Raw genomic sequence first — 27,855 nt, 5'->3', positions numbered from 1 at the left:
TTTAACATGGAAAATGCTTGTTTTGCTTGGCATGGTTCGGCCTAATCGGCGCATTAAAATATTCAGACTCTGCTCAAACTTCAGTGTTTCTGTCATGTGTCAGAGAGAGAGAGAGAGCTCCTCCCTCACAGGGGCTGTGCGACTGAAGTGTGTCCTTTCCATCCTCTCCAGCAGCTTCAGCTCTATGGACCCACACTGGCTTACACACACACACACACACACACACACACACACACACACTCACACACTCACACTCACTTTACGCGCTGCTGGTCTCCGTCCACTGCTTCTCCACTGCCGCTTGTTTTTATGACTTTGCCACGAGGCAGAGAGTGTCTGGAGTGGACTGTGAAGCGTCAGGGGTCAGTGGATTAATACCAGGATTATTCTCACTTGAGTCAAGCCGCTGTAATTGGACTTTGATGAGGACTCTGTCCACAGCTTCTGTCTGATGATGGCTCAGGCAGTCTCCGTCATTCCAGTATTTGGCATTATTTTGAAAATCACTTGTGTTGCTGGTAAGATAAAGTCAAACTTAGTAAACTACTTCCTAAACTGAATAACAGATTAAGTTGTTTTGAGAGATAGAAGTTTGCCACCAAAATTATAACATATTAGATAATTTTATTTCTGGTCCTCAGATGTGAGTATATGAGGACAGATACACATGGAGTCTGATTTTTTGTGTTTTTGTTTTTTTGGTTCAGAAAAAGTTAGATAATTTTGCTTTGGATATATTTGTATTGTTGTGTCAAATCAAATCTTTTCTCTTGTCTGGACACAGATGTGTTGAGAAGCAGAGGGAACCTTTTGACCAAAAACGATTCATTTTCAACCAATCCCAATGTCTGCTTTTATTTGTTACAGATCAGCTAATTTCACATTGGAAACTGAAGGCAAATTTGAGCTAAATTGGGTTTTTTTCCATACGTTAAAATATGTGTATCAGAGCCTCACAGGGAGGGGGTGGACAGTCTGTATCCTCAGAAACAGGAACCCCACCTACAGCACACTGTGTTGGGCAATTGAGCCTGACCCGGCCCATCTTCCCCTGCTTCCTGTTTTTACACAGCTCCGCCATTTTCTGCAGGAATGGAAAAATGGGTCTGAGTAACTACAAAGCATGTTACAAAACCTACCTCATGCTGCAGACTTTATCCTGGATTGTGTTTTCAGTTTAGGAATAACCAAATATTTGCTTTAACTTGTTTGGGCCCAATAATACCGAAGCCATCTTTGCTGACTGCCTTTGTTGTCGGTGTTTTTTTTTTTTTTCTTCTGTAATTGTGTTTCTGGTTTCTGCAGCCATTGAATTACGATTTATGTCAGATCCACCAACGCTGAACATCTATGGCATTCACAGGATGAACAAATCTGACAACCTGGAACTAACATGCAGGTGTGTATAAATGCACCTTGTTGCATTCCCTCCACCATTTGTCTTTACGTTTACATTGTGAAGCTGGAGCTTCTCTAACCTTCTCTCTCTTCGCTGGCAGAGGTCGCCAGTACCTGATGTGGTCAACGCCTCCTACAAGCACTCGATTCTCTATAAGTGACTGCAGCGGATCAGGGCTCTTCTGCACAACGCTGAGGCTCTCCAATGCTACCGTCAATGAAACTGGGCAGTATCAGTGCTTCTACAGAGACCTGAATGTTGAAGATGGCAAGACCTCAGCTGCAGCTTATGTGTTTGTTAATGGTATAGCTTTATATTAATACTGACATCTGAATATAAATGCATATATATTTATATATATAGATACGAACATATGTGAGATACATATCTGATTATTGTGTGTGTGTGTGTGTGTGTGTTTCGATTTTAGATTACAAGGTGCCATTTGTTCCCTCTGAGAAGGAATATGAGGTGGTATTTATCCGAGAAGGGGAGTGGGTGGTGATACCGTGTCGAGGCTCAGTGGAGGATCTCAACGTTACGCTTCACACTGTACGGAAGAGTTGTTTCGGTCCTGTGTTCCCTCACAGGTTCCTCCTTAGAGTATCAGTAGTGAGGCCATCTGATTTAAGAAATTTTTTTTTTTTTTTTAAACATGCCATACTGTCAACAAACTTTGTATCTCCATTAAGGAAGCTCCAATAGTTTAGCATTCTATGAATATAAAGTCAAGATATTTACATTTTCTTTTTGTCTCTAGTATGGACAGAGTTCCTTAAACACTCCGCCCTGCAACTGCCAGAACACAACCAAGAACATCTTGACAGCTGAACCTGCTTAATGCATAAATTCCTGCTGCAAGATATCTGATTGCAATACAGCTTTTCTGTTGTACATTTTAGCGTCTGAGCTTGAACCAAAACAACACATGACATCATCAGGGTTATTTTGCAGACTTTCCAAATCTCTTCCAGGAGCAATATACATTTAACAGCTTTTCAAGTCTGAATAGTAACTCCTCATGATGGTTGAACAGATCTTATATATGAGCCTGAGGTGTGCTTGATTAAATCGGCATTGTTGCAGATATTGGCACATTGTTTTACATTACTCTATTATCTATCAATGTGATGTTTTATTATCAACACAATCAGCTCGGCAAGCTCATGTGCAAAAACCTTTTCAAATTCTTTGTTCATAATCAGTAAATTTCTGTGTCTGCCAGAAGTATCCAAATAAGGAGTTTCATGCCGACGGAAAGGACTCTCTGTGGGACGCCAAGACAGGTTTCAAGGTTCCCAGTTATCTGATCAGCTATGCTGGTGCTGTGTCCTGTCAAACCAGCATTGGAAATGAGACATTTAAGTCTCCTCTCTACATTGTGGCTGTTGTCGGTAAGATGGAGTCAGGACTCAATAACTACAGCTAATTAATGGGAAGACTAAGTATAGATGTTGGTGTGTGTGTGATCATATATAAGTGAAAGAATGAGTAGGTCCGTAGAGAGTCTGTAATCTCAGGAGAACAATAGGCCGTAAACTGACTGCTCTGCCACCCCCCTCCTTTTCCGCAGGATACAAGATCTATGACCTCACCTTGACCCCAGCACAAGTGAGGCTGTCTGTGGGTGAGCGGCTCGTACTCAGCTGTACTGCCCACACCGAGCTCAACGTGGGCATCGAGTTCAACTGGACGCACTCTGGTCAGGCCCTGGTCAGTGTCAGAGGGTTTTTTTTTTTGCCCTTCTTCTCTGAGGGCTTCTGTTCTTTACACTTCTAATAAAGTCGTCACACAACTTTATTGGAAATGCTGACATTCGACATGCTGACTTACCCAAAGTACTGTATATGAGATTCTGTTGTCCTTCCACATATTTCTCAGGAATCCCTCATCCGAACTCTGCACCATATTGAACTGCAGAGATGGTCAAATGTGATAGTCATGACTGCTTGTGTGAGAACCTCAAAATCTTTTTTTTTTTTTTTTTTTACAAATACAAACGGCATTTGTGGTTTCTCTCGCCCCTTGGTAGACCTCAGTGAACGGTTCAAGGGCGAGCCACGCCACACCTCACAAGAAGAAGCTGTGGAACTCTCTGGAGCTGTCCAACACTCTCATCGTGGAGAACGTGACAGTTGATCACAGCGGAGAATATACCTGCACTGCTTCCAGTGGGAAGATGGAGAAAAGTGCCTCTGCAGTTCTTAAAGTGTACGGTAGGTGCAACGAAAACACAATGTTGCTGCTGTGGATGGTACTGTCTGCGCTCAGAGGCCGACTGTGCAGGGCTAAAAAAATTGTTTTTATGTTGTCACTTGTTTTCAATTTCAGTTTGGTTTGCTTTTGAAGCAAGTTCGCTTGTTTCATTTAGTTTGTAATTTTTAATGCTTAATTTTAGTTTGGTTTAATAGGTCTTAGTGTTTGTTCATCTATACGGGGCATTTGCATGTTTCAAAAACATCAGAAGAAGCATTTTGTAAAATCAAACAATGTATTTGTTCACCGAGGACTGAAGTTTGTTTTCGTTTACTCAGAGATTTTGTAACTGTGTGCAGTTGTGCGGTTGGATTCCTTGCAACAACTGAACTGAAGCTGATTAGAAAAATAGAGACTATTCTTTGATTTTTTTTTCTGTATTTATTTATTCTTTTCCACTTTATGCCTGTTTTTCTGTGTTTACGTCTGTGATTATATGTCGTAAGTGGCCAGGTTCTCAGGTTTGTTTAATTTTTGTTTTACTAGATTGTAAAAGCACTTTTAATTTATGTCCCTCTGGCATTTTGTGATTTTCTTTCTCCAGAAAAGCCTTTTATCGACATAAAAGAGCCATGGAAAGAGGTTTTGGAAGTGACTGTGGGAGAACATATCACGCAGATCCCTGTTAAGTACACAGCGTACCCGGAGCCTGGCTATAAATGGTATGTTCACAATAGAATGTACAGTAGATTATCATTATCCCCTCTAATACTGGTTGCCGCAGTTAATCGGCACTGTGACTGCTCAGCGACATGTTAACTTTATATCTTTATGTTGTTTCAGATACTTTATATTTTGGTTTGTTAATATCTCTCCTGTCTGCCTAGGTTGAAAAATGGACTCCAACTGAAGGATGATTACAAAGTAAGACAGAGGAGCGACTCCCTCATCATCCGTGGCGTCACAGAAATGGATGCAGGGAATTACACAGTGGTCCTGACCAATAAGATCACTAAAGAGGAACACAGGCGCTCCTTCCAGCTGTTGGTCAATGGCATGTTCCCTTTCCTTTCTTTTTTCTTTTTCCTCTTAATCCTCCTGGCACTGTGAGGTGACAACAGTCAGTGCTAACACTAATGTTTTCTTCTGCAGTGCCTCCTCGTATAATTGAGAAGGAGGTGGCAGTGGAATCTGATGTGTACCCGTATGGAAGCAGGCCCACCCTGAGGTGCACCGCCCGTGGATTTCCCACACCTGCACGCATCCAATGGCAGTGGATGTCGAAAGAGGACTGTCCAGAGGTCTTTATGTAAGTCACCTCTCTCTGTGTGTGACCTTCTGTGCACATGGGCCACTCAACCACTCATTGTTAACGGGCTGTTGATTTGCTGAGGAATAGCTGCTTCGGTGATGTTGACAAAAACAAGAGAGGAGACAATGAGAGTGAACTCTGACCTGATGCAGATCAGCGGATGTGATTCATGCCTCTCACAATGTCCATTTTTTAGTGGACATCAATTATGGAGTCTTAGAACATGTTTACTAATTTTGTACAATCAGTCCTTGTCATCTGTTGCTCAGCAGCTCTGTGTGTACTACACTGTTCAGACAGGCCTGCTCAACGGTTACACAAAAGCCTTAGTCAGGTATGCGGTGATTTGACGACTGTTGATGGAAAGGAGGTGGACACGGCTATGTTGACCATCAGCAGGTTCCTTATCTTCTGTGTACACATCAGAGCACTTCCTCAGTCCTGCACCATGTTTCCTGTTGTTCCCATCATCTTGCTTTCTGTCAGAAAACAAGTTCTGCCTGCAAAAGCTTTGTCTCTTCTTGTATATTTTCTTTGCCTTGTTATCATACACTCAGTTCTTTAGTGTCGGGTTTTGTTTTGTTTTGTTTTTTTCTTGCCAAATATTTTCTGTTTTTGCATGTTGCATGCCCTGGCTAAAAATAAAATGCAAAAGTTCATCTATTTTTTGCAAGCATTGAAGCAAGACATTTTTTTTAGAGTGATTACTAAGACTTAATAATAACACTTAGATTATAAAATGCTTCATAAGGACAAAAAACTAAAAAGTCTCTCATCTGAACTGAACAGCAGCCTGCCACCTGAAAAATTAAACAAACATTCAGGTGAAAAATACAGCAAATTCTCAAATGGTGTACTGGTGTAATAGTGAACTGACCTCATTGACCCCCAACTTTATTTAAGTAATAAATATTCAATATCTGGCACAAAAACATGTTTTGGTCTCTTGCTCCAAACCAGTACTGTATGTGCAGAGGTTTTGGTTCCTGACTCACTTGCCATTTTTGGATTTGCCAGGTTAGGTGTAGTCAGGCGCAGGTAAGGTGATGATGGGCGAAGAAGCCCTCTGATCATTAAATACCCCCTGCTAAGAAACTTATGGGTGAGTTAGTGTCATTAAAAAAAAGAGGCAAGGTGACATCTTGAAAATCTAAACGCACATTGGTCAAGCCAATGATAACTGGCTTTTCTAGGTTTGTCTGAGAGAAGTTAGTAGATAATTTTTTCGACGTGTCAGTAGGACACAGCTTTGATGTGTTTTTTTTCAGGCTTTACCAGAACTCCATTAACGCATAATAAGATGAAAAATAAGTATCATTCTGACTGTTACTACGAGTACAATGAGACACATGTCTCATTGAGACACAAATGACAGCGACAAATGACAAATGACACACAGTGTTATTGAGTGTTCATTCTATCAGAATAAAAAATAATCCTCTGCTTTTGTTCGACAGGTCAGGGCTGGTTAAATCTGAGGAGCAGCTGAAGGAGTGCACAGGTTGGAAAGACATCAGCAACAGCACTGGTCACAACCATGTAGAGCAAATTATGACTGACACCGATCATGTCCAGAAGGTAAGCAATCCCTTTTGATTACAAGCATCATAAGAATCCTGTCAAATAATTGTGATGACAGTTCAGTATTAATTGTATTTCTTTACTTATTCATTTCTTTTTTGTGAAATTACTAACAAATTGAATGTGTTTCCTTAGAAAATCGTGAGTTCACTGAAGATTCAGAAAGCTGTGGCCCATGCCCTCTACAGATGCATGGCTGCCAACAAAATAGGACAGGATTCTCGCATCATCTTTTTCCATGTGACACGTAAGCACTGTGCTTTTCCTTCTTTCATGAGCGTTTTCTTCTCAGAACATTCCTGTACTCTTTTCTTATCTCTTCTCATTCTTCCACCTCTGATAGGTGGACTTGAGGTGAGTGTGTCGCCGTCCAGTGAGCCCTTAGAAGAGGATCATGTCGTTCTGAGGTGCAAAGCCGATAGACTGATCTACGACAACCTCAGCTGGTTCAGAGTGACCAACACTTCTGAGTCAGAGCAGTTGGCATCTGTGCAGCCTTGCCGATCCCTGACGTTGCAGCAGAAGCCCTTGTCACAAGCGGTGTCGTCCAACCTGCAGGGCACTAATGTGACCCTGGAGTTGACCCTGCCGAACGCGTCTCGTCGAGATGAAGGTCTGTACGCTTGTCAGGTAGAAAACATCAAGACGAAGGACAGAACCTGCCTGCTGCGCCGACTCTCTCTCAGAGGTAAATGTATAGTTATCTTTAAGTGGTTGGAAAGGGAGTCATTGAGGTCCACAAATCGGTTCTTTACATCAGTTCTTTAATTCTACAAATTAAAATTTCATTTGAAGTTGCAGGAAGTTGCCAAGATCATATGTCCCCATCTTAAAAGCACAGAGTAAAGAAGAATTTAACTCTGTTGGAATAACTTAGGCCCCTAGAGGTCATTCATTCAAAACAAGAAATTAAAAAAATGAAATTGTGGGTAATCAAAGGAGTTGTTGTCTTGTACACTGTTGCTATCAGCTTCTCCCACTTTGGATTTCCTTAGTGTCTGTTGCTCAGGAGGTTTTTAGCATCGCACAGTTTATTCAGTTGTGAGTCACTCTCTGTAACAAACAGACCAGCTGGCATAAAATCTGGAAGAAAACAGAATTAATCAGAGCTTCACTTACAAATCAGCTTGACTGGACACAGGACTTTTTGGAGATGATAAAGCTGAGCTGCCCAACACATGTCGGACTATTCTCTGGTCATTAAATTTAGTCGAGATGTCCAATGAATAAAATCTTTATTTCAGTTAAACCAAGGTGTACAATATCTCAAATATTTCTGTATCTCAGAAATACTACTTAAAACTGAAGTTATATTGATTTACTAAGAACGTAAGAATGCAACTCACAGGTCTAACTGATTTAAGTGTAAGAATCATGACTAAGATTAGTGAATTTTATTATTGGCGATCATTTTAGCGGCTGAAACTGATTCTGCTGTTTTAAGGGAACACACATTTTAGAAACTGAACGGAAACTTTCATCTCAATTTTTATTTCAGGTCTTGAGGCTGCAAGGATCCTCAATAATTTAACCGAACACAAAGTTAATGTGAGTGCGACGATTACGCTGCACTGTGATGCTGTTGGGACACCGGACCCAACGGTGGTGTGGACCAAGAACAACCAGACTGTGAAGGAGGGATCAGGTGACACATACGTGCCTTTTCAAAGACAACCAACACAACACACAAGTAGCCACTGGTTTTAAAAAATACTATGTGCTGCTTCCAGGTGTGATTCTGAGCCAGCACAACCATATTTTGACCATCCAGCGTGTCAAGAAGGAGGACAGTGGTCTGTACGTCTGCACTGCCTGTAACAGTCTTGGTTGTGTCACCTCACAGGCCGTTCTGACAATTGAAGGTCAGTCCATGCCTTAATCTCAATCTCTAATTATAACTGAAATAAAGTTTTAATTCTTTGCAAGATGATATAACAGTTTGTGTTTGTTGATGGTAGCCTACTGTTGGATTATAGGAAAATGCACATTTGAGTGCTCTAAGAACAAAACACCTAAACTGAAAGAATATTTGTAGTGCTGTAGTTTTGTAGATTTATGTCTTTTTGTTGTTGTTGTTGCTATTTTGATTCTTTGGGCCTCTTGGCCTGTGTGTGATAGGCTAGCAGTCTTAACCTCATGGCAAAACCCACAATAGTTACTTACAAACACCTTATATTTATATCTTGCCTCAAGGTTTCACATCAGAGACACAATATTTTTGATATCAAAGATGTAGGAGTAAGAATAACTCTGCTTCCGCATGACAGGAAGTTGTCCCAGTTAGTGCACATCCTCCTGGGAGTTTCTAAATCTAAAACAATGAGGGGGCTGCGGGACAAAGGGAGAGGCCAACCCTGCCCCAACTCTAGCCCCGCTCTCCTGTCCACCCTTTTCTGTCCTGAGCACAGAGACACAGCAACAAACAAACAAACGCTCTCACTCGAACCAGGGCCTACGTGACCTGGATCCCGCCAGCAGAATGTAGACCCAGTTCCAGTAGCTATCAGGCACCCGCTCAGGCGCCAGCTCCGCTAACGACAGATGAACAAGTAAATGTCTGTGTGTGAGGGAGCTCAGAATGAACAGAAAGCGCTGGCAGCAGTAATGTGACTTCTTTTGGACCTGCGTTTTAATTAAAAATAAAAAGGAAATGAATTTGCTCAGATGTGTCTGCACCCTGATATATATGAGATGAAATTTGTGACTTTCTGTTAAAATGAATGACATGATCTTTGTTATATAAGTATTGGATTTTTTTAAAAAAGTACAATACATTTTGTAAAAAGAAGAATGAACATGGAATTACCAATACTCACAAGAGTATTCTCACATACACTTCTCCCCTTCTTTTGAAAAAATTATTTTTGGTTCCCTGATATTTCTAATTGCACCAGAGAGAGGCTGTTCATTAGAGCACGTAATTTAACATAACTATGGCTCTGACAGGCCTTTTCCAAGTTTTCTTTGGCAGCAGCAGCTCATGCTGACTCCTGACTGCTTGTTATGACTAGATAAAGTGTCAGTTTGCCAGATTTTAGCAGTCGCCCTCCACCAGCTCAAACACAGACGCACAAATGCACTAGTACCTGCCAAAGACAATGGCAAAACTGTCTGAACTTCGTGCAGTTCCATGGCAGCATGCACCAATGACATTGTACTTGATTTCACTCAGCATTGTTACTATTTGACATTCATCACTTATATGATTTTTTTTTTTTTTCACTCTTTATAAGGTTGTTGGTGAATACATCTCCAATCATATTGTTGTGTTTGTTTAAGGTGCGGAGGAAAAGACTAATGTGGAACTGATTGTTCCGATTGGGTCAGTGGTCATCGCCATGTTTTTCTGGTTGCTGATCGTCTTTGTCATCCGTGGAAGAAAAAGAGTAAGTAACTTCCACTTCCTCCCCTTGTCCTTCCGTGGATTTTCCCTCCAGTTATGCACAGGGGACAGTGTGATGGATTTAAAAAACCTGCACGGGCACACACGCTGTGTGGAGTGTAAGACTGATGAGAGGAGACTGGCCTTGTTCTCCTTTGTATCCAGGAACAGCAGGGCCTCTCTCCTCTCTCAGTGGTCACGCAGACCCATGGCACTGGTTGGGCTCCTTTTATAGGGGCACACCAGAATCACTGAAATACTGCTGTACAGGTTGTATCTAGACAGATAGCAGCTCAATAATTCCCACATTGTATCTCTGCTTCACCCTCATATTTCTCACCCAATTACCACTTTAGCCCAGTGGCGGGGATCTGAAGACAGGCTACCTGTCCATGATCCTAGACTCAGAGGACATGCCCATGGACGAACAGTGCGAAAGGCTCACATATGATGCTAACAAATGGGAATTTCCTCGGGACAGGCTGAAACTGGGTGAGGCATTAATCTGATGTCATCTTAAAACACCATCCCTGAGTGCAATTGTGCGAGACACAGAGTCCTTGTGACAAGATAAGGTTTCTCTGTAAGAGGTTATAAATGTACATAGCATACATGATGAGTAATGGTACTTTTTTTTTTTTACTTTATTTCAGATTTTGCTGGGGATAGGCCTTTGTTTTTTAAATGACTCTAGCCCCAGAGATACATGGGTGATTGGTGTACCACTTTGGTCTATACTGAAATAGCTCATCAATCTTCAACAACACAGTAAACTAAGAGAGACAATAAATAATAGCAAAACAGCATGCTAGAATTGTCACTGTGGGAGAGCACGACACTGAAATGTTGACTCATATATGTCCTTCGTGGATGCTCAGTCTTACACTAGTTACTAAATCCAGGATTCCAGGAGGAGACTGAGGACATTAAGTAAAATTCAGCCTGCCTTATGGCAATGATCCAGGCTGCTGCTGGTGGTGTAATTGTGCCGAGAATGTCATCTTGACACACCTTGGGTCATTAATATGAGTCAATCATGGTTTGAACACAGCAGGCTGAGTATTGTTGCTGACTGTGGTCATCCCTTTATGGACAACGCAATACATTTACACCCTGCTGGGATCTAACGGCTCTGTGGTGGCAGATAATGGAGTTAATATCAACAAAATAGGAAACTCAGACTGTCAGTGCAAATGTATTCTAGGTTTATTTATGTCCATCTTTTTTTTATTAATTAGTTTGGCATGTTAGCATGCTAACATGACTATTAGAGCAAAAAAGAGCAGATATTTATTGGAATTTAGTACAGCGGTTATGAGACCATTCTGAAGGGAACACAAATGACTGTATCAAACCTCAGTGCAGCCCATTCAACAGCTGGTGACAAATCTCACAAAAAAACAAAACAAACAAACAAAAAAAAAACCAAAGTAAAAACAATGACAACGGAGCAAACAAACAAACAAAATCATCTCCGGAAAAATTAAATTAAAACCAATAGGGCTCTGTTTCAATGTAGTGGGAGGAGTCGTGAGGTGCTCTATAGGAGACCAAAATCACAGGCAGAATACCTTGATAACATCATAAAAAAATAAAAATAAAAAACCCTAAAAAACCAAGCAAGTTCATGATAAATGTCTTCCTTTAAAGGTGATCCACTGGGGCGAGGAGCATTTGGCCAGGTGGTAGAGGCAGCTGCCTTTGGCATTGAGAAAGCTACAACATGCACCACTGTCGCAGTCAAGATGCTTAAGGGTGAGTATGTCATCCTCCAGTGCACACAGTGACAGTAACACACGACTTACGTCTGTCTCCCTGTGTTACAGAGGGAGCCACATCCAGCGAGTATCGCGCTCTGATGTCAGAGCTGAAAATTCTCATTCATATTGGGCATCATCTCAATGTTGTCAACCTGCTTGGAGCCTGTACAAAGCCCGGCGGTGAGTCATGACTCAAAACACATGCCTGTACTAAACATCTTAAGAAACTGTGCTCAAAACATGCAGCTTCCCTGACTAATTATTAATGTTTTTTAGAGTTATTCATATTGCTATATTTACTTTACTCTTACTCTAATATACCTTGCCACAATCATTAAGCTGCCTCTAGATGTCCTCTGAGTGTGTACTTGTGAGTTGTTGATCTCCCTTTAATCCTTGACCTTCTTCCCTTCCTTTGCAGGGCCATTGATGGTGATTGTAGAGTACTGTAAACATGGAAACCTCTCCAGCTACCTGAAGAACAAGCGTGGAGAGTACAGCCCATACAAGGTTAATGATGTGTAGTTATTTGCAACCTCTGATGTGGTTACACTGAGCTCAGATACCTTAACCACGTTATTAACCACAGCAATGTACTCCACAGCTGCCCTTCAGATAGAATCTAACAGGAAGAGAACAAAAGACTGCATACATCTTGAATAAAATGATACAAGCCTTACTTTCCTCTACTCATTTTCGTGAGTGATGTCTGTGTTTGGTCATCAGAGGAAGAGGGTGGACAGCCAGCAGTGGACGTCTGAAGAGGAAAACGTTACCAAAGGGGATCTGGTTCTGGGGAAGATTGCCCAGCTGGACATCTGCACAGGAACAGCTGTCTGTTCCATCGCTGCAGACAAGGCTTTGGGCATCAACACGGACACAGAGGAAGGTAATGAACACAAAACTTTTCAGTGTTGCTCCCAGTTCAGTTCTGGTGTGTACTTGACCGAAGCTTATTGCTGTAAAACACATTGCGTCACCACAGAGAGCTCAGATGACAACCATCTGACCATGGAGGACCTGATAAGCTACAGCTTCCAGGTGGCCAAAGGCATGGAGTTTCTGTCTTCCAGGAAGGTGAAGCTACAGTTACTTGGGGAATCTGACTTCCCAAAATGCAAATATAAATCACGCCTTAATGCACAAAACTTCTAATTCTTCAATTTCTGGTTTTGTCTTTAGTGTATCCACAGAGATCTAGCAGCTAGAAACATTCTGCTTTCAGAGAACAACGTGGTGAAGATCTGTGACTTTGGCCTTGCTAGAGACGTCTACAAAGACCCTGATTATGTTCGCAAAGGAGATGTGAGTCCCCCAAATGAATTTATAGACTGTTAATCACATTGTTAAGTTAAATGAAGCAATGAAATGTGTATCTTCATGTTGCCACAGGCCCGTCTCCCTCTGAAGTGGATGGCTCCTGAGACTATATTTGACCGGGTGTACACCACACAAAGTGATGTTTGGTCCTTTGGGGTCCTTCTCTGGGAGATCTTTTCTTTGGGTAAACCCAGTTGTAATCAATTGTTTGTCGTTTGTTGTCAGCACAACTGTACACCTGTCAGCAATGTCATATCTCGTACAGGAGCTTCTCCCTATCCTGGTGTATGCATCGATGAATCTTTCTGCAGACGTCTTAAAGAAGGCACCAGGATGAGACCCCCTGAGTATGCCACCACCGAGATGTGAGTGGACGGAAGACTGCGTGTTAAACATATAACAAAAATCACCTTCATCCAATTTATTGAGTGTGTCTTCATAGATACCAGACCATGTTGGACTGCTGGCTGGATCGTCCTACAGACAGACCCACGTTTGCAGAATTGGTCGAACATCTGGGCAACCTGCTGCAGGCCAGTGCTCAACAGGTGTGTGTGGGTGAAAACAAAAGCTGTTTTCTGTATACAACGTCTATGCTCCATGGATTTCATATCATATAAATCATCAGCTGCGTAGAAACAAAGGTGCTGTGGAAGATACTTAATACAACTTTGATCAACGGCATGAAGGGTTCCTTCCTCCTGTTTCTCAGTCACCCGTTATCACCCATTGCTATTTCCTGTTCCCCGTACGTCAGCACAACACACAGTCCACACCTCTTCACACAAAGTGCTGCCAAGTAATTCTGGAAACTTAGGAAGTCATTACCTAAGCTGGAGCAGAACAAACAAGCTGATTCCAAGAAGTTACCCAGGAAAAATGGATTATGGCACAAGGAGAAAAAAATCAGGGGAATATATGTAATATAGCTAAATGATCATTTTAAAAACAAAAAAATGATTAAAGAAATGTTTTACTGACTTCACCTGTATGTACTTATTGATTCAGTGTTTCTTAGCTTTAGTAATATTAGATAACTCTTGGTGTTCAGGGAATGGTCCCAGAGTCCAGACAAAGAAACCCTGACTTTTTGTATTCTACGCTATTTTTGGATTGTAAAATTTACTGATGTGTCTTAAACGCCTCATGTTAGCAAATGGCCAGTCACACGTTGCAGGAGATGCACTGTGCAGTGTCTTTATGGATGCTTTAGAGGATTTTTGTGCTAAGATTATTTATTTATTTCCTTGAATGTGTACCTCCGTCTACAGGATGGAAAGGACTACATTCCCATAACAGCAGGCGAGGCAGAGGGAGCCCCAGCGATCCCTGACCCCAGGGACCCCAGCAGACCTCAAAGTCGGGAAATCTCAGAAGCTCAGCTCCACTATGACAAGCCGCCATCCCTTGGGTTAGCATAATGACCCAATCCTACTTTTCCACTGCACTGTTGTTAATAGTCAGAAGTGGGTCTGCATTTACTGGCTTCCTCTGTCTGTGCAGACCATCCCAACATAGTGAGAGGCGGAGTCGGCCCCTCAGCGTGAAGACATTTGAGGATGTCCCTGTGGTACGTAGCAGTATCACGGTGAGTGTCAAGTCAAGTTAGTTTTTATTTTTATAGTGTAAATTCACAGCTGAAGTTATTTTAAGGCACCTTCCAAAAATGGAAAACACCCAAATCCTCTTCCTCCTACACCTCATTCATCAACACGTTTTGATTTGATTTAAGTTAAACCAACCAATGAGTTAAACCAATTTAAAATATCAAACTTCGGCTTGCCAACAGCACAGGAGTACCACAAGGGTCTGTACTCATTCCACTGTTATTTACATTTACACATAAATTACCTTTCAAAATGCTGTCACAGATGACACATTGCTAAAACACCCAGCTTAGCAGGCGAACTCCTAACACGGGCATGACAGACCACTTCCAAGTGTCCGGGTTGTCTCATTTAGCCTTTAATGTTAAGAAAACTGTTTTTATGTTTTTGAGGTAAGGATTAAGAACAAGTAATCCAAGCAGTGAATAAAGTGAAGTACTTAGGTATCATCTTGGGTTTCATTTTTAAATTTATCAGGTAAAGTACATTTGTAATAAGAAAGAAACAAATCTAAATTGCCTTTTTTAAGAAAGTTCTTGTAATGTCAACTTGCAAAACTATACACATGATTCTTTTTCATGTTCATAAATCTATGAGATATTCTAAGTAAACACAACCTTCGTTGTGGTGATTGTCTTGTCCCAATGCAGCAACACTTTTCACAATGAAACTTATTTAATGTTCTTGGTTTCCAATTATTGAGATTATTAAGCTTGAGGTCCTAATGACTCGTAACATCTTAATCCTCTTCATAAAAAGGCCCTCTCTACTCCTCCTCCTCCTTTCAAGGTGGAACCGCTCAGCCATGGCATTGACCTCTATTCATGATATTCTTCCATTTATCTTCTACCGCTTGTCCAAGCTTGTCCGAGCTCACATTGAGTGAGCAGGTCGCCAGTCCATCGCAGGGCCAACACACACAGACAGATACGAACAACCACTCACACTCACACTCACACCTAAACTGCAGTACTGCACAGAAAGGCCCCAGGCCAGGCACCGAACCTGTTACCTTAATTTTGTAACCACTATGCCGCCGTGCTGCTTCCATTCGTGATATCCTGTATGAATATCACATATTATGTAAAATAATGACATTTTAACAGCTGATCACCCGTTCTTCTGCAGGAGGGTCACACAGACAGTGGTATGTGCTTCTCATCAGAGGACGTAAAGGGGTTGAATCAACAGCTTCAAACCACTCCCAACTTCAGGTGGGGACCGAGCATCTACATATAACCCACGTTCATTAGTCATGTTTCTCAGCTTTAAATTCCTTGATTAGAAATGTAAATAATTTTTTCTTATTGCAAGTGTTTGCTTCCTGTTTTCTGTCTTCAGCCAACTGCTGCGATGTAAGAGTAAAGAGTCTCTGGCCTCAGAATCGTCCAATCAGACAAGTGGATACCAGTCAGGTTACCACTCTGATGACACAGATACACCAATTTATGCCAATGAAGAGGCGATCATGAAGCACAACATGCTGAAGAAGCCTCCGCTGCCCAGAACACCTGACAAGTTCAACATGGAGATCCGCTACAGCACGCCACCTGTCTGACCTCAGATAAACCCTGGAGCCTTTAACTGTACAGTATTCATTTACCTTGCACAGGTAATATACAACACATGCAACACAGTGCTGTCCTCTGTAGTTTCCAAATGTTTTTTTTTTTTTTTTTGCAAAAGATGACTTAATACATCAGCAGAGAAATATGAAGGTTGTATGAAAAGTTTGTAAGCGCAGCTCTCCTTAGACAGCCGGAGGAATGCTATCATGTTTTCACAGTGGGTAAAAGGCGTGGAAAGCCAAGGGACAGGAACACGCCCACTTCCTGGGACAAAGTCCACCCACTTCCTCTCACGCAGGAAATGGTATCTGGAATTTTTAGATAATTGAATCAGGAAATGGTATTTTCCCTTTGTTTTCTTTTTCTGTTATTAGCATTAGTAAGGAAGCAGATCAATCAGATCAATGCTCCCAGAGTCCCATTTGTACAGTTCCTTTAATCATATAACTTACAGTATTTTATTGAATGTGTCGTACTAAACCTGCAATAAATGTATTTAGTTTTATAAAATAAAAATACTCACAGATTGATCTTGTGTTTTTTTTTTTGTTTTTTTTTTTTTTTTTGCCAAGATTTCAACCATGATGGTTGGTGAGTGGGATTGTCTGTATTTCTTTGTATCCTGCATCTCTCATTTCCTTACACACAAAAAACAACAAAAAACAATACTTTCTCAGCCTTGGCCATTCATTTTGTGTGTGTGTGTGTCCTATAGGAACAATTAACTCATGTTGCCCATAATAGCTCTGCCAAGGCCAGTTTGGGTCAGTATGACAACAAAATAAAATGAAGCACATTCAAAAAGCAGGTGTGAGATGTTAGAATAATAAAAAAAAAAAAAATTCCCGCCTGGGATCAAACAGACTCACACCACCATCTGAGAATTACGATGTTATACGTTTTTATATGAACCAATTAGTGTTTATGGAGTGATACAGCAGCAACACAAACACAAATGCTTGGCTTAAAAGCTTATTTATGTATCCGGTCTAAGTAGGCAATAGTGCATGAGAACACAGAGCAGACACACAAGCGTTTTGTCTACCAACAAAAGACAACAAACTCAGATAATTATAGCTCATGAGAGGAAACATCCCAGAGCCTTGGAGGAGTTGTTTTCACACATAACACTGGGGGTTAAATTTAGAAAGTCCTCCCCATCGCCGCTGCCCGAGGCCAAAGACCTTTGTAGGTATATTCAAGACAGGGACAAAGGGATTTGTTTTTCATCTTTCAAACGCAATTTGAGCAAAACGATAGGTGTCTACACAAAAAGATGATAGAAATTAATATATTCCTGTTTCTCGCACACATGAATCAAAAGATGTCAGTGTTGTTCAGCGCTGTTTCCACCATGCTTCACAAATTTTATGACAACAGAGCGACAGTGCCCTCTGCTGTGTAAAAGACATTTACATTTGGTTCAAGTCCCTCAGGTCAGGTCAGAAGACAGTGGGTGATATCTTTTGAGAAGAAGGTGATAGCATCAAGTAAATATAAAGACATCTCTTGCATGTGTCTTCATGACTCTTGCTGCATTGTAAAAAAAAAAAAACCCAAACAGACACAGATACTTGTATCTGAGACAAAAGAATGACACATCTTCCATTGCAGGAACTCTAATTTCCTCAGGAATGGACAAACAGGCTGAAGGCAGCTCTCTGTACCAACAGGAAATAAGTTGGCATTCACACACAGACATGGCCAGTGGGGTTGTAATGGCACGCGCCGAGCCTGCTGGGCAGCCGCTCACCAAATGGAGACAGATATGAAAGATAGGCCAGACTTAGTGTGATATTTAACAGCTGCTGCACTGTGGCTAGTGAAGTTAAATGGGGTAATGTGGACAGGATGAAAACGCAAAGTAAGGCAGAGCATGCTGCTGTTACTCCTGCATTGATTTGGGTGCTGTGCTTATTTGTGAAAACAGAAATTATGGCTGGTTTTCCTGGTTGAAATAGAGAAAATTTGTGAAAGTGGTGGCTTCATGATTGAACTTAATAGCTCAAAATAAGTAACTGATTATAGCTTGCTGCCGGGACAATTAAATTGTTTAAGTTAAGTAGTTAAATAGCTGCTTCAGTTCAGAAAGATGCAGCTACTGGCCAGGTTTTACAGCCAGACAAGCTGATGGTATGTGACGTTTGGTATGTGAAAACAAAAATGAGCGGAGACACGGCGCCTAGCAGGTTCATGGATACGACTGTTCTCTTTTGGGTTATCTGTCTGATCACATCAGAGGAGATTAGATCAATTCCAAGACACATTTCTGTGCACATAAGCGTTGCGTTGACAGATTGGCTTGTGAAGCTGTCAGACTTAATGCATTGTGTCACTCACAGATAAAAAACTGTGCTTTATAACCAGGTTATGTCAGTGGACTGTTATCAAAAAGAAAAAAAAGTAAGATGTGGCTTGAAAAAGAAAAGGGGAGGGAAAACTAACCAATCACACACACACACACACACACACACCAACACTGATTTGATAGATACAATTGTTTCATTGGCAGATCAATAAGATTTTTATCTTGCATTCTTGTCATTTTACTTGAGGTTTTAAAGGCTGCTTATACAACCCTGTCACTTGCTTGACAGCAGTGTAGATTGACTCAGGTGATACACAACAACAATTTAGCAGCAGATCAACTCCTGTGACATTTCGAGGCAGCGAGGAGACAGGTAGCCTCCGAATGATTATTATTCAGAAATATGCAGGCAAAAGCAGGCGAATGGAGGAGGAAAATTCAATTCTTTAATGCTGCTGAAACATAATCATTCAAATATTGAGTGAACCACAGTATAAACAAGAATAGCGTAATTATGTAGCGTGCAGAGCAGACTAAATTGCACGTTTTATTGCATTCAACCTGACAGTGCATCTGGAACAAGCTGAGGTCTGCCAGGATCAGGAAGATATATGGATTTCTGTTGCAGCCTCTGGGCACAGAGTGTTAGCAATGACCTACCAGCTTGTCAGCTAAACTTGTCAGTTGCCTGCAGCATGTACACTGCTGGGCCGCATGGAGGTTCTTACACACAACTGTAATCGTGCGCATGCAGACTGGATTTCCAGCCACTCAGGCTCACTGAACCTTCACAGTATAAAATTTTCATCAACCTCCTTATTTATTATTTATGTGTTAGACAAAAATATGAATGACTGGTGGTGGTGGGGGGGTGATTTCCTTCAATTTACATTTCAATATTCCACTGAATTACACCTGTAATTCAGAAAAAGTGCACAAATCACACATCATCAATTCATCTGTCCTCAGTGGTTGTTACAATGGTGAACAAACTGCACTTCTGTAACACGTTTCTAGTCTCATCTGTACATCATGAGCCCCAGATCTGAAGGTTTTCTTTACCTGCTCACATAAAAGTTCTCCTAAACTGAGTGTTGATTACTCATCAACTACTTATATATTTAAAACAGTTGAGCTTTTTCACAGTTTTTTTCCATTTACATGAACCAACTGAAAAAGCAAAATATCTGGTTAGGAGTCCTTAATATAATACTTCAACAGTAAAGGCTCATCGGTCAGCGTGCCTGTGGCTTGAGGCTGTTTACTTCTGACCTGTGTGTCCACTGTCTGTTTTCGACTCTACCTTATCAGATCTCAGACTCACCCACAGGGGGCATTGCTCACCTTCAGTGAACCCTTCATCATTTCCATCTGATCTAAACTCCGTTATGTGTGATAGACATTTCTGTGGTTATTCCACCATGCACGACACAAGTTAAAGAAATCTGCAGGTCACCCTGTAGTCTGTGCCAGGATGTGGTGATTCATCCATCAATCAGTGTCTTGTTCATCAGATGGGCAACAGATTTTCCTCTTTCTCCTTAAACACCTTGAAGCAGCTTCCCTCAGAGGTGTGGCCACATGTTACTGATGGAACAAGACAGGTTGCTGTCTGAAAAATTCCAGGTAAACGATTAAAACATAATTACAGGCACAAAGTTATGGACATTTTCCATCTTTCCATCTATTTCTTTGAACCAAAGTTACCAACGTGTGCCAAATGCAACGTATATTCACGCAAAAAAACATGTGAACCCTTTGCTGAAGTAATTTATAGCAGTAAGCTCTTTACTAAAACAAAACCAAGTTGATAATGCTTCGCTGAATTCATGAATTAAACACCCCTGCGGTTCAAGTTGTAGGAAACAGACACACAAAAGGTAGCAGAATCCATCAAGATGCTATATATACTGTATGTATATACACACATATATATGTTTGTGTGTGTGTGTGTGTGTAGAGACAGTTTGATGGTTATTTAGATTATTAGTGCTTGTATACAGAAACCGGTATTACAGGGCACATGAAATAAACATGCTTGACTTTGAATTGTATCTGATGAACAGCATTGACATAGCAAAATTAAAAAAAAGTGATCAGCTTTGCAGATCCTTTGAGAGAAATATAGGAAACAGGTGTTGCTCATGAATCTAGTAAAATAACATTTTTCTTCTGTGCTATATACACTGCTGAAAAATATGGATGTAATTGAAATATTGAAACCATTGCCTGGAACATGAGATGACATTTCAGGGATAATAAATCCTGAATGATGTGTTGCATTATGAACAATCATAACCAAAAATTCAGAGGGGTTATTTGAGGCAAGTCCCAGACTTTTAAATTTCCCATGGTATTTCTATAAAAGTGAATGTGCTGCAAGCGGACACAAATTAAATTTCCCAACTCCAAACAAAAAGTATTGCACGGCTATCTGCAGCTGCTATCAGGGCACGAACTGAATGATTCCTGAGCTACTGCACTGTATTTTCACAACAATTGATTTTGCACAATTATCCATTATATGGTGAATGAAGCAGGATGTGCTGCCTCACTGTTATTGTGTCTCATGGTCCTACAAGGGGCTGAAATCTGCAGAGCCAGATAAGGATAAGAGTGCCGGCTGGACAGTCCATTCACAAATTTCTCATGAGGTCACTCTGCTGTTGGATATTAAAAGCCAGCAGGGTGGCTGTGGTGAAGTTGGAGAAGGGTGGTTTGGGGCTGGGGAAGGAGGGGAGAGACATTCAGGATGTTTTTTTCTCTGTCAAGATAACACTGTCGGTTCCTTCCTTTGAAAAGGGAAGGGACCAACTGCAGTGACTATACGACATATCAAGGAAAAGAGGGAAAATCTACTGCATGTCTCCAGTCTTCTCGGTGTGTGTGTGTGTGTGCGTTTGTGTTTGCATGTGCACTTGTCTTTGGTAAAATAATTAATTCACAAGTGTTGTGCTGGTCAAGCACAGCTGTACAGGAAGCAGACCCTCTCAGGTTATCCCTGCTCTCACCGGACACACACGTCATTCCTCAGCTGCAGTGCAGATGTGTGTTTCTTACAGGGAAAACATGGCAGGGAAAGTAGAATATAGCAGTGACACAACGCTGAACAATTCCTCAAAGCAGGCTAAAATATAATCTGTGAGGGAGTTAGAAAATCAAATAATCTAAAATGCTCATATTAAATGTATTATTTTATTAACGTGAATCATTTATGTCTGTGCAGTGAGGTGTTGATCAGAAAACAGAAAAACGGTTCTTAGAGCACTTATGACAATCATTTTTGACAACATTGCAAATAGGCCTCACTGTCTAAAAATGAGTTAATATACTGTAAAGAAAATGTTCCATGGTTGTCACGCTGATATTAACGTAGTTGGTAGTGCAATTTTGACCATTTTGACGAGTAAATGAGTGAAGTGATGGACTAAAAGCAGCTAAGGGAGAGGAATCTTGATATTAAATATGTTATCTAACACCTTTGAGAGCACAATCCTGTGAATTCTCTGAAGACTAACTGAAATTATCTTAATAGCCCATTGCCTAAGTAATGTTCACTTATCAATAATTATTTCCAGATGTTTAGAAAAAATGGAAGATTTAAATTAGACAGCACACTAGCCTGAAGTTAGTACTTGAGAAAAGCTGCTGTGGCAGTTGAGGCCATAATGCCAATAGAGAAGGAGGTATTGAAGATTTTAAATAATGGGTGTCTCACCTTTTCACTGAAACTTTGACTTGTCATACAAGGAAAACAACAGGTTACCAACATCACTCAAATGTGATGTGAGTGTTTCAGAAAGAAACTTTTATATTGGTTAAGTTGAATAATTGAAATTTCATTGACAGACGTAACAATACTTGTGGGGGTAATGAATCATTAAATTTGACAGTGACTAGACCAGACCAGGGGTTCTCCAAGTGGGCTCTGAGGACACCCTGAGGTCCTCTGGTGGTATTTTTTCATTTTATAATTCTATCGTTATAAATGATAACGTGATACACTGGTTTCTTCCATTGCTGGACAAACCCAGTTCTGCAGACTTTCTGTCCCATATTAGGTCTGGTATGGAAAAATGCTGTTTTCTGATAAAAATCCAACTTCATTTGAATTGGAAAACATCTGAGATCAATCTTTAAATGTCTTTTACAGGTTCCTGCGGATGTGTGACGCTGTCCCACTGTTGATTCTGCATGACTACCCGTAGGGGTAGTCAATCCACCACTTTTTATTCTGAGATGTGACAAGCACTGAAGCGTGTGTTAGGCAAAACAACAACAAAGAAAGTAAATGGTTGAAAGTTGATATTGAACCAGTATCGATTTTGTACACTGATGCAAAACAATATTCCCAATCAGAAAAATTGCTGCAGGAACTCTTTGGAACTGCATTTTGATATAAAATCTGTTTCTACATAGAGTTGCATAAAACAAAGCTCCATACATGATATGCAAAAAGCCAACAGAACCAGCTCTGTGCATTCCTACGCAGTGTATCAATGCCAGGCAGCATTCCTTGGAGGAGAGAAGGAGCACAGGGCGGTATGATTGAGGAGGTAAATGGAATAGCAGAGTGATATGTATCCTTTTGAGCTGATTGACCAGGCGGGCTGATGCATACTGAAACACCTGGAAGGGCTTAACATTTTTATGACACTGTAGTATCAGTCCATCCAGCCATCCTTCCATCTAGCTATTCATTTAACACCTTTTTGACTGTCTGTCATCTTCTTACTGAAGTCTGTCTATCTGTGTGTGCGTTGTTTGTCCTGTGAGCTGCTTGAACAGACAATTTTACCAGTTTGTGTTATCTTATATTATCTTATCTTAAATAAAAATTATCTAGACCAAATGTGTTGAATATGACATTCAGGTTTCTTGTGAACTTGGCTGACTAATGTGATGAGTGAAAGGTGAAAAGATGGAAGGGTTAATTGAAGCTGACGTTCCTTCGTCCATGTGGATACATCAGAGATAAAAGTTGACCCTAACCCTGACCCTGCAAAGAGACAATGGGGTCTTCAGGGGTGAATGATAGGTGAAGCTGCTTGTCATCAATGTGGCGGTGATGCAAGAACCCATGAGAAAGGATAAGTGGACTTTACTGGATGAAGAAGAGGAATGTGAGGAGCATTTCTTGAACCAATCCATGGTGCACTCCAGTAGGCTGTAGTATTATATTAACCTGAAAATGGATGAAACCACTGTTTGTAATGAAAGCATTCATATTTCTTATTCTCCCTCTGAGAATCTCATTCACTTTCATGCACAATTTGTACTGTAGCAGAACATGTCTTTATGAATCAATATCAAATTGAATTTAATTAGGAGTCACATCAAACTGGGACCCTGTCAATCCAAATTTAATTGATTGTTTCAATCAATGGCAATTAGATATCTATCCAGGGTGTACCCCATTGGCTCTGGCACCCCAGTGACCCTGACGGATAAGCAGTAGTGAGTGAGAGTGAGAGTAAATACACCGTCTTCATTCAGACAGAGTCATGTGGCTTCAATCACTTTACCTTGTTCAAATCAAGAACTAGAACTTAGTGGCACTTTATAAGCAGCTCTGTGACTGAAACGTCAAATGATCTGCTTTCCTAATTCCTTTTCTCAAAATATCAATTTTATTGAGTTGTCATTGTCATTGGATGGATGAATGGATTAAACTACTTTAAACTAAGGAAGGTGTATTCTATAGACTGTGGCTCTGCTTATTAAAGATGAGCAAACATGCATCTCCAAATATGATTACTGAAATAGATGCCCCACATACACGTCCTGCTAGCTAACTGACACTCAGCAGAGATGTTAAAAGACGTTAACATGTGATTCAGACCAGTGCCTCTTAAATCCACTGTTGAGCTGTCAGCATTTAAGGGAATATTTGAGAAAATATAATTGTTGGTTTTCTGGCAGAGTGTGTTTTAGCTTGTACTAAATCATGGGACAGTGATTTTCTGTCCAGCAAAAAAGCGCTGCTGTATAAATGATTGGAGATGTATGACAGTGAGAGAGAGAATGTGTTCATATGTGTGCGTATGGATGTTTGTTTAGCTGTAAACTGCTCAGATTGAAGAGGAAGGAAGACTGATATCCTCACTCAAAATAATTAATACAGTTACAGGATGTTTGGTGCACAGCATTCAAGGTGAAGAGATAAAAGCATTGCACACAGTCTGGTCAGTGGGAGAATCATGAAAATACTCAAACTGGTACTAGTTAGTTTTTTGTTTTTTGTTTTTTTACTGTGTGGTGCTACCATCTGCCTCTCCTTCCCAAGAACACACTGATATAATCTCCTGTAAATACTCCACTGACCATAGATTAATACCTTACACAATGCTACATACTTAGACACTTGGATTTTCCTGAATTGAAAGGAGTCACTGTCCACAATGTACAGACACCTTTGAAGAAATATTTGTTTTTGACCTTATTTAACTGTTCCTATCATTTTCTTTAAATAACTGAAATATGACGAACAAAATAAACAGTCAACATCTGATAAAAACTGCCTCAGTCACTTCTGCATATATCATGTAAATGAGGGACCATATATGGCCAAATTGTGTAGATGTGGAAGTGGGCGAATAAACCTGAAACCTTTTCAGTACGGAGAGCAAGAGTCTGCGTTCGTACTTCACTGTGCCAGCCACTGCTCGCCACAAGCTAACAAACAGCAGAAACAATCAATTGCTCCCCTGCTGTTCTAGATACTGATTTTGGTGCACAATAAACCCCATAAAAAAAACTCCTAAGACTAGGTCTGACTGAGATACAAATATGTGGCTGCGTCCTTTTAATGATATTGATTCTTTCTGCTGTTTTCTGCCTGGTGTAAACAGTGGCGGTGGCCAAATCCAGATTTCTCACTGACGTAGAGATGTAGATGAGATGAGAGAACAGATATGCTTCCAGCCCTAATAGAATAAAACAAAGGCATTTTATGTAACTTAAAATAGATGTAGGGACAGGTAATGTAAATAAAGTCATCAGGTTTCCCCTGGCAGTTGATGAAGTATGTTTAATTCTGATTCAAATTCTGACCTTAATTTAAAAAGGACTTTCCTTTTTCTGACCTCCAGAGAGTCTGTGGAGGTCAGAGAACTTCAAACCAAAATCAAGAATAATATATCTCGAGGGCTTTCTGCCATCAAGTATGCATAACAAAACTGACTAACAAAAACATTTCATTTTCAAATCATATGTAGGTGCTACAGTGATAACAACATGTCCTGAAAATGAGCATACACAAACATAAGACATCAGATAAAGTACTGATTTAACTTCTACTACTACTGACTAAATTACTTTAGGACGATTTTCAAAGGGAATCTAATTGCATTTCATTTATTACAAAAAAGATATATTCAAATCTGGTGGTTCTTGTTTGACAGATTAGCCTGTGGCATTGTGTTGTGTTGTGAAAAATTATGTTGCCCTGTAAATTGCCTGTGTGGTATTGTCACTTCGTCTGCCAAAATGTATTTGATAAATGGAAACATCACCGTAAGACAAGGCCAAACCTCAGCCTCTCTCAGACATGTGTCAACTTGTTCATGTGTGAAAAAAAAAATAAGAAATACAATCTGGTCCATGTTTCAGTAAAACTGGATCAGTCAAAGCCTGAGAAATGGGTTTGAATTGTTAAAAGATGATGATTTTGACACTTGAGAGCTGTAACATCATTGATTGCTGCTTGCTTTGCTCATAGTTGAAACCCCAGGGGTTACACATAAGTCAAACAAAAATCTCTCATCATCCACATATCGAATAACAATGGCACGGAAGAAAGCACCTTAGGCCTGGTCATGAACCTCGACAAATGGCTTCATATGCTTCAGCTGCACATGTTTCAGCGGAGAAAAACACACGCATCATCTCTGTAATTGGATTCGATGTCCCCAGACAATCAGACGTCTTGCGTCCTGTTAGTCTCATACCAGCTGGTTAACACTTCGTTGTATGAAAATGACACAAAATTATTCTCAAATGAACATATCTTAAAGTTAGAAATTAGAGGAAGGTGATAAATAGGGGAATATGGGACACTGATTTGGTGCCTGGTACGACTTCTTTATTGACTTATGTTCAGTTTGTTCATGTGGAGTGTTTTTTGTGCGAGACTGGGTGCCCTCTTGCTGTAGGGAGCCTCGTGTGCATCATCTCTGGGTCCCTCCAAGTTGACTGCTTAGCAATATGCTGCACTTCATCTGTTTTCTGGGTTATTTCCCTGACCTCCAAACTTATTGTGTGAAAATACAGTTCCTTGTGATAATTGTGAGTTTTTGTCAGGCCTTGTGCCACTTTGAGTGTTAAAACAGATTTGCAATTTCCTGATGTATGTATCTCCATAGACAGGCTTTATTCTATGAAGCATCAAATCCAGTGGGTTTACGGTTTTGTCACATTTTTGTTTAATTTAAGAATCAAAGTTAAATCTGTGTTTTCTGGATGATTGTTTTCTTCTCTATCCCCCTGAGCTTGAACTCCACTGTGTAATGGAAAGATTAATAGATTTTTTTTTGTGTGTGTGTGTTAAAGGTCAGTTAATTCTTTCTTGTAGATGAAAGTGACTGAAAAAACAAACAAACATATGAATATGATACAAGATGGAAAGAGTGAGAAATAATGACTGTGTGTGCAATTCATCATACTCAACAGTGACCATGAATAACCATCACCAGATACTCACCAGGTATGACATTGTTGCTTCAAAGATTGTTCAGCAGTGAGGACAGCTGAGAAGTTTGGCTAAATAAAAAAACGTGACCAACAGATCACTTGCTGCAGGGAAGACTTCTGAAGGAGTGCTCTGAGATTACCAATAAGAAGCGCAGCAGCTTTGTGTGCTGTGCTTTTTTTGTCTGCATGGGTCTGTATCTGAGTTGAAAATATAGATTTTTATGGGTAATAAGATGGTATCAATCCAGACGTGATGAGGTGAGTTGCAGGTTGAATTGAAAGAAATAGTATGCAGATTTGCTTCTAAATACTGTGATATTGGAAGAAAGCTTTTAACTTTTTGTCTTTGTATTTTTGTCTTTTGTCTTTATTATTGAATGTTTTTATAGTTATTTGTGTAAGCCTATAAACCACCAACCAAGACAAATTTCCTTTTTCTTTTTAGCAATTGGACAATAAAATTTTCCTGATTGTAAAATTGTTCGATGTTCTGGCAGTTTTTTGCTGGGAAAGCTGGGAAAGGCTCACCACATTAATATCGCCGACCTGTAGGATTTTTAATTTATCTGTCCTGAGATTGCCGGAGGTGTTCTCTCTCATCTTCATCCGCATCGTGGGGGCTGCTGGAGCCAATCCCAGCTCACATCGGGCGAGGGGCGGGGTACACCCTGGACGGGTCGCCAGTCCATCGCAGGGCCAACGCTCAAGGACATACAGACAAACAATCACAG

General features: G+C 40.6%; 1 protein-coding gene across 2 annotated transcripts; it reads left to right on the top strand.

Annotated features, from left to right (window-relative positions):
- Positions 1-211: 211 nt before the first annotated feature.
- Positions 212-16,655, top strand: kdr (kinase insert domain receptor (a type III receptor tyrosine kinase)). Of its 2 annotated transcripts, none has more exons than XM_029499433.1 (30): positions 212-518; positions 1,306-1,399; positions 1,500-1,702; positions 1,830-1,951; positions 2,628-2,793; positions 2,973-3,112; positions 3,432-3,615; positions 4,200-4,317; positions 4,483-4,649; positions 4,748-4,904; positions 6,365-6,485; positions 6,624-6,735; positions 6,832-7,176; positions 7,987-8,133; positions 8,219-8,350; positions 9,768-9,874; positions 10,227-10,362; positions 11,521-11,625; positions 11,697-11,810; positions 12,052-12,140; positions 12,357-12,519; positions 12,616-12,707; positions 12,813-12,935; positions 13,023-13,134; positions 13,216-13,315; positions 13,393-13,498; positions 14,222-14,361; positions 14,454-14,538; positions 15,686-15,771; positions 15,899-16,655. In XM_029499433.1, exons 1-30 carry the CDS (start codon positions 452-454, stop codon positions 16,113-16,115), a joined length of 4,050 nt encoding a protein of 1,349 aa, XP_029355293.1. In that variant the 5' UTR covers positions 212-451; the 3' UTR covers positions 16,116-16,655. The 2 variants fall into 2 exon arrangements, with proteins under 2 accessions (XP_029355293.1, XP_029355292.1); XM_029499432.1 differs by having other exon boundaries at positions 2,625-2,793.
- The last annotated feature ends 11,200 nt before the right edge of the window (positions 16,656-27,855 follow it).

The sequence above is a fragment of the Echeneis naucrates genome, chromosome 4 (assembly GCF_900963305.1).
Source record: "Echeneis naucrates chromosome 4, fEcheNa1.1, whole genome shotgun sequence".
Taxonomy (NCBI): Eukaryota; Metazoa; Chordata; class Actinopteri; order Carangiformes; family Echeneidae; genus Echeneis; species Echeneis naucrates.
This window is presented reverse-complemented; position numbering and strand designations above follow the sequence as displayed.

What these genes read in the sequence shown, in the direction of transcription:
- kdr (XM_029499432.1), top strand. Translation starts at nt 452, where the DNA reads ATGATGGCTCAGGCAGTCTCCGTCATTCCAGTATTTGGCATTATTTTG. An exon ending in GACTGTCCAGAGGTCTTTAT is followed by an intron (nt 4,905 to 6,364) that starts GTAAGTCACCTC and finishes TTTGTTCGACAG; the next exon opens with GTCAGGGCTGGTTAAATCTG. An exon ending in CAAACCACTCCCAACTTCAG is followed by an intron (nt 15,772 to 15,898) that starts GTGGGGACCGAG and finishes TTCTGTCTTCAG; the next exon opens with CCAACTGCTGCGATGTAAGA.